This window comes from Lacerta agilis, chromosome 12 (assembly GCF_009819535.1).
Source record: "Lacerta agilis isolate rLacAgi1 chromosome 12, rLacAgi1.pri, whole genome shotgun sequence".
Lineage (NCBI taxonomy): Eukaryota > Metazoa > Chordata > Lepidosauria > Squamata > Lacertidae > Lacerta > Lacerta agilis.
The window spans coordinates 55613337-55622884 of NC_046323.1; the positions used below are offsets into that span (position 1 = coordinate 55613337).

The 9548-nt window shown below is 50.0% G+C and overlaps 2 protein-coding genes across 2 annotated transcripts in view; one reads left to right on the forward strand and one right to left on the reverse strand.

Moving 5' to 3' along the window:
* LOC117056185 (zinc finger protein 208-like) overlaps positions 1-9548 on the forward strand; it is a 231917-nt gene that overhangs the window by 145110 nt on the left and 77259 nt on the right. The window lies entirely within an intron of this gene.
* Positions 956-8541, reverse strand: LOC117056186 (stonustoxin subunit beta-like). The gene is made up of 3 exons (XM_033166370.1): positions 8347-8541; positions 5022-5159; positions 956-3179 (listed from the first exon to the last, which is right to left on the reverse strand). Exons 2-3 carry the CDS (start codon positions 5116-5118, stop codon positions 1168-1170), a joined length of 2109 nt encoding a protein of 702 aa, XP_033022261.1. The 5' UTR covers positions 5119-5159; positions 8347-8541; the 3' UTR covers positions 956-1167.

Below are 9548 nucleotides of genomic sequence, written 5' to 3' on the forward strand. Positions count from 1 at the left end.
CTCCTTTTCTTCATGTATTCAAGAAAATCCCACCAAATGGAGATAAAATCAATTGCCTTTGTTTTGACTTTCAAAAAACGAGTGTACCACTAGGTTTTTCATGTAATGCGCTGGTTCGTATATTATCCACCATAATAAGGAGTTAATTTCAGACATGTTTTCCATGGGCAATCGACAGACGTGCAGCAATAAGAAAGTAATTCAACAAATCTTTTTCATTTTTATTTTCTCCTAATACCAGTAGTAATAATAATACCAACTTGGGCAAGAACAAAATTTTATTTTGGGATCTTATTTATTTCACCAAAAACCCTCTGTCAAAACTGCTGCACCACTGCAATTCCACCAACGGTGGTGGTAGGTGCCCTTGATGCCACAATTCCTCCAGCCAACTAGAGATGCACTCAAGGGCATCACTGTGTTTGTGTTGAAGGTACTCCATTATCTCTTTAGACCAGGCTTCCTCAAACTCAGCCCTGCAGATGTTTTGAGACTACAATTCCCATCAACCCTGACCACTGGTCCTGCTAGCTAGGGATCATGGGAGTTGTAGGCCAAAAACATCTGGAGGAAGCCTGCTTTAGACCTTCTGCATTCCCCATTCTGTCCCAGGGGGCTTCAACATAGTCCAAGGAAGCAGATTCTACCCCACCATATCCTTTCGCTCAACATCCTCTTCATGCTCAGTGTTGATCCACACATCCTCTGGTCCCTCTGCTTCCCCTTGGGGAAAACTGCTCTTTAGAGCTCTGTCGGAACAAACAGCAATCTGGGTTTTCTACAGATTGATGTTTGCTCCGATCTAGAGCTAAAGAATGGATTTTCCCTGGGAAAGGAGGGGGGCAAGGGGGAAACTGCTTAGACCCATGCTTTCTCAGCATGGGACAAATGTGGACAAGCCCTCATGGAGTTGGAAGGGACCCCAAGGATCGTCTAGTCCAACCCCCTGCAATGCAGGAATCTCAACTAAAGCATCCAGCCTCTGCTTAACAACCTCCAAGGACGGAGAGTCCACCACCTTCCACCACTTGGGCTGCCTTGACATCTTGGGCTATCCATCAATGCACATTACAGCATAGGTAACTTTCCTACTACCTCAGGAAAGGATGGCATGTAGTGGAGGAAGGCAGCACAAGGGGGAATCTCCCACCCAAAGACGGGTCCCATCTAAAACTCCCCTTGGACCATCTCCTCACTGGGCTTGCTCTCAAACCCGTCTCCGTAAACTGCGATGACCCGAACAGCGGCCGCCTTCTTCAGCGAACATTTGGGGAGCCAACAGCTCTCAACTTTCTCTCCTGTTCTCTGCTCTTCTTCCCACTTGCCGGCTGCTCTTCTCCTCAGCTGCACCTTGTACTCCTTTATCACGATGCCGTCTGCAACGAAGTTGGGGCTGCCCCACGTGACCTGGAGTTGGCAGCTGAAGCAGGAACTTCTAGGCCTCAGGGCTGGTTTCCCTGGGGGGGTTGAACGGCAGGTGGTCTCCACCACCCCACTCACATCACTGAACGGACTGAGGCCTGTTTTGGTCTCCATAGCATATCTAAATTCATATTTTGTTTCTGGCTCCAGTCCTGTGACCCAGAACCTTTCCTGACTGCCTTTTACGTGTGCAAACACCCATTTTTCCTCCCCCAGGACCCTGTGCTGGACATAATATCCCGCTATCACCCCTTTCTCAGACTCTGCCGGCTTAAATGTCAGCTGGAACCGGTCCCATGAGACAGCATCCGCCAACGGGGGGAGAGGTTTAGAGAGAAGGTCTAATTTGGTTCCTTCCAGAGACCCACTTTGGTATCGGATGATCACGGCACCCGGATCACTCTCCTCGGCCTGCGAGGTCACCACAAACCGACCCTCCCCAGGCTGAGAAAACAGAGAGTATTCTGCAAAGACCATGGCTGCCTTCTGGACTCTCTTTAATAGGCCTTTGTCTTCAAACCACGGAGCAAAGCTCTGGTCTCCTGCAGAGGTCTCTGGCTTGGGTTTGGATACTTGATCCAAGGCTGCGTTTAACTTCTCCAAGTAGGGCTCCTTCGCTTGCAATGAGGTGAACGTAAATGCAACGACAGTGTCAATTTTGGGATTGAGCACCCTCCTCACCACGTCATCCTGGGAGGATACCTTCCCCTTTGACAAGTCCAGGAAGAAGTTGACGTAATAGATCTCTCGGAATTTCAGATCCAGGAATTTGTGGAGCCACTGGCTTCTGAACGCCGACTGCTTGTGCTTCCTCAGGGTATCCCCCAAGGCACCTTCTTGCGCTGCTCCGGCGCGAATCGCAGGCAAGAGCCCTGCCACCTGCTTCTGCAATGCCCGCCTGTACTGCCGGCACAGATCTTGGAACTGCAGGATTTTCTTCTGGATTTCTGGGAAGGTGGTGGCAGTTGGCTCCTCCAGGAGGTCGTTGCACCTCCTGTCGACTTCCCCCAGCTGCTCCAGAGCTTCCTCGATGTCAGAGATCAGTTTAGAACTGACCTGACGCACGAGCCTTGCAGCCTTGGACTCCAGCCTGTTCAGTGGGTACAGCCAGACTTTCACAGGCACTGCCTTCTCCCCTTGGTCACCCAGCATTTTGGGGAGGCTGCAATATACTTTCAAGGCTTCCTCGTAGCTGGTTGGGTTGCTTTCTAGCGCAATGTCCCCATGGAAGGTACAGCTGAATTTTTCAGCCGCAGCCTTTTCCTCGCCTTCCAGCTCTGCCTCTTCCTTTCCTTGGCAAACCAGAGGAACTTTGGCCACCATCACGTGGAGTTTGGCTCGAATATCTTGGACACTCTCGGAGGAAGAAGACATTTGGTCAAACACAAAGAAGGCGTGGGCTCCATACAGGATGCCAACGACCACGTGGGTGCCCGGCCCTTTGCTGAAGACCTCTGGGTAAGTGATATGTTGCGGCCCAATCTGGCGCATGGTCAGCTGCTCAAAATGCGTGGTGGCTGAGTACTGGAGGGTCATGCGGGCCTGGCGTGCGGACTTCCGGGCATCCAAGAGGAATTTGGCTGATCCATCCACCTTGACCAGCCCTGCCAGGAAACTGGCCTTCAGCGATTCTGAGACATCCAGCGCATGGGTTTTGTGGGAGGTCGTGTCGGATTCAATGACGTGCGTTGCGGTGTTGGGCTGTGGCTCCACATCAATGTTCTCCTTCAGCGCCCCTGGATCCCACAAAGTGATGCCTGCAATTGAACAGAGATACGGCGAGAGGTCATCGCAATGGGATGTGGAATTGCATGCAAAATATTGGACGCTCCGTTATGCGCAATCCCTTCACCAAAGTGTGTGCAGACGGTTCTACTGCGGTTCCTAAAGAACATTACAATCTGCATCCTCCAAGGTTTGCCCACTGGGAGACAATAAAGTCTTATGCAACATAAGAACATCAGAAGAGCAACTGCTGGATCAGGACAAAGGGCCCCATCTAGTCCAAGATCCTGTCCTCACAGTGGCTGACCAGATGCTAGGTTTGGCTACATGCTACCATCACTGATGGCAAGTGAAGTCCAAAGGAGAGTGAGGGCAGTGGGATGTAAACGAGCATAAGTCTTGCTGGACCCATCTAGTCTGTTCCCACAGTAGCCAGAAGCATTGCCGCCTCCATCTGTGATAACCATCATGGCTAATAGCCATTGAGAGCCCTCTCCAGCTGATGGGTGCACAGCTCCCATCAGGCCCAGCCAGCACAGCTGTATGATGCTGTGGGGCTGTTGGGAGTCACAGCCAGGTGAAAGGAGGGAAAGCAAAATGGGTGAGTGCACCCCTGGTCTCTTCCCTTCCTTCCTGCACTGAAAAGCAGAGGCTTCTGTTGAGGAGGAGGAGGAGGAAGAAAACTTTTGAAGAAGTGGAGAACAGGTCAGTCTGCATTTTTTGGTGCAGAAAGCATTGTTCTGATGTGTAGAGATCTTTCCCATTCTAATTAATTAATTAATTAATTAAATTAATTCAAGAGGGTTCTGGAAGCTTCTCCGGGTGAAAGAAACAAGCAGAAGGTTCATGATGTTTGGGTTACACCTTCAGAGAAGCTGGCATAAACTGGTTCTGTTATCTCTTCTGTCACGGTCACGCTGGTTATAATAATAAGGCCAAGAGGAGCCTGAGTTTCACACTTTCAATTTCTATCTCTTTTTCTTCTGGTGTGGTGTTCTGTATATAGTAAGCTTAAAGGTAAAGGGTAAAGGGACCCCTGACCATTAGGTCCAGTCGCGGACAACTCTGGGGTTGCGGCGCTCATCTCGCTTTACTGGCCGAGGGAGCCAGCGTACAGCTTCCGGGTCATGTAGCCAGCATGACTAAGTCACTTCTGGCGAACCAGAGCAGCGCACGGAAACGCCGTTTACCTTCCCGCCGGAGCAGTACCTATTTATCTACTTGCACTTTGACGTGCTTTCGAACTGCTAGGTTGGCAGGAGCAGGGACCGAGCAACGGGAGCTCACCCTGTTGCGGGGATTCGAACTGCTGACCTTCTGATCCGCAAGCCCTAGGCTCTGTGGTTTAACCCACAGTCTTAAGTTAGTGTAAGTTATTGTAAGTTTAAGTTAAGTCTGCTGCAACTGGATTTCTGATGGACAGTGCCAATCCTGAATGTATGGGATTTGTGACCATGATGCTCATTTGCCTTCAGTAGCAGTAAAGCTCTGCTGGATGAAACACAATTGCCACTGGTCTATTTTTTTAAAAAAAAAATCCTGCAACGTGTTTAAGTTTTTACTCTGCTAATTATACATTGGAGTTCTGCTCTGGATTAATAAGAGTAGAATTCCATGACCTTCCAGAAAGTGGCATCATCACAACACCACAAACTGGAGCTGAAATGTTGGTGGCCAAATAAAACCCCAAGACTCTCCAGGCCACCTCCTTTGAGGCCTTCTTAGAGGGTTTAAGAGGAAAGGGGGGTGCCACACACACACACACACACACACACACACACACACTACCCAGCCCCCATAATGGCTCGTGGTGGTTTGCCAGAAAATCTCCTTCTCTCTGGGCACTGGGAGAGGCAGAGGGACCGTCCATTTACCTGGGATGAGGTTGTCCCTTCGGCAGTCGTAGAGCATCCCCAGCTGGAACGGGCGGCCGAGAGCTGCCATCTCCATCACCTGCTCTGCTGCAGCCATTGCTTAACCTGGGTTGCTGCTTGGGCCCAGGTGTGGCCTTTCTGCAAGAGATGGGACAGGAGAAGAATGTCAGGAGGTAGACGTCCTAAAGAAGCACCAGAGGAAGAGGCACCAGTGGAGAAACTGAGTCCTCCTGGGAAGACCACCTGGCCATTCCTCTGACTCTTCCCCTCCATTACGTTGACCAAAAGTGGTTTAGGATTTTCCAGCTTCCAAGATTCACCTGGCTTTGTACTGCAGAGTAGCCAAAAGCCTAGCATGCTCTCTCTCCCGTGTGACAGGAGATATTTGAGATATTTGAAGGTGGCTCTCTCAGTCTCCTCTTTTCCATTCTCCTATTTTCTCCACAGTGCCTTATTCCAAAAACAAACAGGAGTTTGTCAGTTTGCATTTCTTGGTGCAGAAAGTATTGATCTGATGTGTAGAGATCTTTTCTATTCTACTTAATTCAAGAGGGTTCTGGGAGCTTCTCTGTGTGAAAGAAACAAGCAGAAGGTTCCTGATGTTTGGGTTATTCCTTCAGAGAAGCTGAGTACAGCTGGCTTAAAATGGTCCTGTTATCTCTTTCAGTCAAGGTCATGCTGACTATAATAATAAGGCCAGAAGGAGCCTGGGTTTCACTTTCACTTTCTATCTCTTTTCCTTCTGGCTCGAAACTCGAAAAATTAGAATATCGTGGAAAGGTTCGTTTCTTTCAGTAATTCAACTTAAAAGGTGAAACTAATATATGAGATAGACTCATGACATGCAAAGCAAGATATGTCAAGCCTTTGCTTGTTATAATTGTGATGATTATGGCGTACAGCTGATGAGAACCCCAAAGTTGAAATTGTTAATTTGGGGTTCTTACTCCAGTAGCTAATGAAAACAATTGCTTACATAAATGGACTTTGCCATGATATTATAATTTTTTGAGTTTCACCTGTAGTATGCTTAGCGTTAAGGTTTTAGTCTTATAAGTTATTGTAAGTTTAAGTTAAGTCTGCTGCAACTGGATTTCTGATGGACAGTGCCAATCCTGAATGTATTGGATTTGTGACCATGATGCTCATTTGCCTTCAGCAGCAGTAAAGCTCTGCTGGGTGAAATATTAATTGCCTCTGGTCTATTTTTACTCTGCTAATACACATTGCAGTTCTGATGTGGATCGATATTGAGTAGAATTTCATGACAGAGTTCTGGGCAAGCGCCTGGAACCCCTGGAATCTCACACCGCTCGGAGATTGGGGTGGCGTGCAAAACTATTTTCTTATTTAAATTGCCCTTTGTTCATTCATAAGGAGTGCGGTCTTACTGATTGTCGCATGCAGAGGGTCCCAGATTTAATGCACGGCATCGCTGGGTGGGGCTGCAATCCCAGGAAGCTTCGGCCAGTCCGTCCTGCACTCTGCTGAGCTCGATGGACCAACTCGGTGCAGAGCAGGTTCCTGTGTCTGGGAATGGGGGGTCTCTTCTGGATGGGGGTGGCAGTGGGGTCTCCCTTCCTCTTAAGAAGCAGGTCCTCCCGGATGGACCCAGCACTGCCGATGGAGTCTGAGGGGGCACCTGTAACCTCCAGAGGGCCTTTTTTATCAGCTTGCACTGCTGTGTCAACTGCACCCTTCCTGGAAGAGAGAGAGATCTGGCCCCTGCAGGCAGACATGCCGGACAGATTAGACCAGCAAAATGTGCCCTGCAGAGGGCTGCCTTTGGAAACAGTCTAGAATGCAGCAGAACCCCATGGAGTTATCAGAGTCATTTTACTAGTGGAGTTTCTAGACTAGTCGACATTAAAAGCCCGACAAGGAAACATGTACTGTAATACTGTGTCCAGTTCTGGGCACCTCAGTTCAAGAAGGATACTGACAAGCTGGAACGTGTCCAGAGGAGGGCAACCAAAATGGTCAAAGGCCTGGAAATGATGCCTTATGAGGAACGGCTTAGGGAGCTGGGTATGTTTAGCCTGGAGAAGAGAAGGTTAAGGGGTGACATGATAGCCATGTTCAAATATATCAAAGGATGCCATATAGAGGAGGGAGAAAGGTTGTTTTCTGCTGCTCCAGAGAAGCGGACACGGGGCAATGGATTCAAACTACAAGAAAGAAGATTCCACCTAAACATTAGGAAGAACTTCCTGACAGTGAGAGCTGTTGGACAGTGGGATTTGCTGCCAAGGAGTGTGGTGGAGTCTCCTTCTTTGGAGGTCTTTGATCGGAGGCTTGACAGCCATCTGTCAGGAATGCTTTGATGGTGTTTCCTGCTTGGCAGGGGGTTGGACTGGATGGCCCTTGGGGTCTCTTCCAACTCTAGGATTCTATGTCGTATAAAAGCAATCTCCCATAATGAAAACATTCCCATGGTCACAACGCTGCCTGCAGGTGTGTGTGTGTGTGTGGGGGGGAATTAACCATCCTAAACTGGGATTGCCCTAAGGAATGGAAAACCTCACAAGTCGTAGGTGCCTGTCTTGAATCGTACCCTCCAACATTTCTCCGGTGAAAATAGGGATGTCCTAAGGAAAAGCGGGACCTTCCAGGTCAAATCAGTAACTGGGGTGGCTTCTGTAAATCTGGGACTGTCCCTGGAAAATAGGGGCACTGGGAGGGTCTGCTGCCTTATACGTCAGGTGTCAACACACTGGAGTTCCTAATCTACAACTGACTGAGAGGTGCTGTGGGAGCCGCCTTCAAATATCTGAATGGCTGTCACATGGAGAATGGCTTGTTTTCTGCTGCTCCAGAGGGTAGGACTCGAACCCATGGATCCAAATTGCAAAAAAAGAGAAATTCCGACTAAACGTTGGGAGTAACTTTCTGACGGCAAGCGTGTAACTCGGATGCGGCAGACTCTCCTCCCTTGGAGGTTTTTAAGCAGAGGTTGGGTGGCCAGCCACCGGCTAGGGATTCTTGAGCTGCGATTCTTGCATTGCAGGGGGTTGGACTAGATGGCCCTTGGGGGTCCCTTCCCTCTCTACCATTCTGTGTGTCCAGTGCCACCAGCAGGTCCTCAGCAGCAGTCCATAGGGGCGTATTTGAGGTTACCTTGTCCCAAGCTGTAGAGGACTTGCTGAGAGCATCAAGAGGTAGACTTCCTCTGAACCTGGAGGTCCCAACGGTCCTAGATCCATATGGGCCTGTTCTAGAGTAGGTGTGGGTCAAGGACTTCATGGTAGTGGCAGCTCCCTCCTTCCCTCTCTGAACTGCGCCCAGCCTCCACCCTTGAATGCCATTCCCCACAGGTGCTTCTTACCTGGGCGTTCCAGACCTGGGCCTTCCCTTCTGCATCCAGGATCCAAAACAAAATATCTACACCCCACAGCTAGCACTGGGTGGGGCAGGGCACACCAGGAGCCTGACCCCACAAATTTAACCCGTTGTCATGAAGTGGACTGTGCCCCGACGTTGCAGCCACAGATCTGAGCCCTGCCAGACTCCCAAGCCGCTTCACCTAACGAAAGTGCAAGTTTGTGAGTTTGTGCCTTGAGATATGTTTTTTTTTTGGGGGGGGGGGGGGTGCAGAGACTGTGTGTGTTCCACCCTGATAAGGCCTGTGGCTCAGCCTCACTAGCTCTGGAGGTGGCGCAGCTTCAGTTTCTCCTTGGCCTTCTGACGCACTGAAGGCCCTCCACGAATCTGCCTAAATCTCCAGGTGGGGGGGGGGGCATTACTGCCTCCTGCAGCAGGGAGTTCCAGGGTTTAACTATGCCATGCGTGAAAGTTTTTCTTTTCTTTTCTCTGCCCTTTTCAGCTTCCAAAGAGACACATACACAATACACATACCAGAAATGGGTTTCCCCAACATCCAAATTAACCCGCCTCGTGCCAAGAGTGCGTTTATTCATTGAGCGCCTTTCCGACAGGGAACCTCAAGGCAAAGCACATGGGAATTTCTCAGCGGGTCTCCCACCCAGTGACTGACCAGGGGACCAGGGTGAGGGGGGTCACCATTCACCCCACAGGCAGAAGCAACCGAGGTTGGCACATGCCACCAACCAGGAGCTGCAAAGACCGTTTCCTTTGCCTCTGCAATCCTGAAATCAAAACTGTTACTAGCAGGTAAGAGATCTTCCCTTCGCTGAGCAGCTTGAGTTCAAGAGAAAACTTTTCCTCCGACGTCATGGTGGCATCAGGCAGCTGGGCAACCCCATTCCTCGGCCGGAGGGCCCCACTGGGATTGCAGGACCAACAACAGAATTAACTTGCAATAATGGAGGGATGCGGGTGGCGCTGTGGGTTAAACCACAGAGCCTAGAGCTTGCCGATCGGAAGGTCGGCGGTTCGAATCCCCGCGACGGGGTGAGCTCCCGTTGCTCTGTCCCAGATCCTGCCAACCTAGCAGTTCGACAGCACGTCAAAGTGCAAGTAGATAAATAGGTACCACTCCGGCAGGAAGGTAAACAGCGTTTCCGTGCGCTGCTCTGGTTCACCAGAAGCAGCTTAGTCATGCTGGAC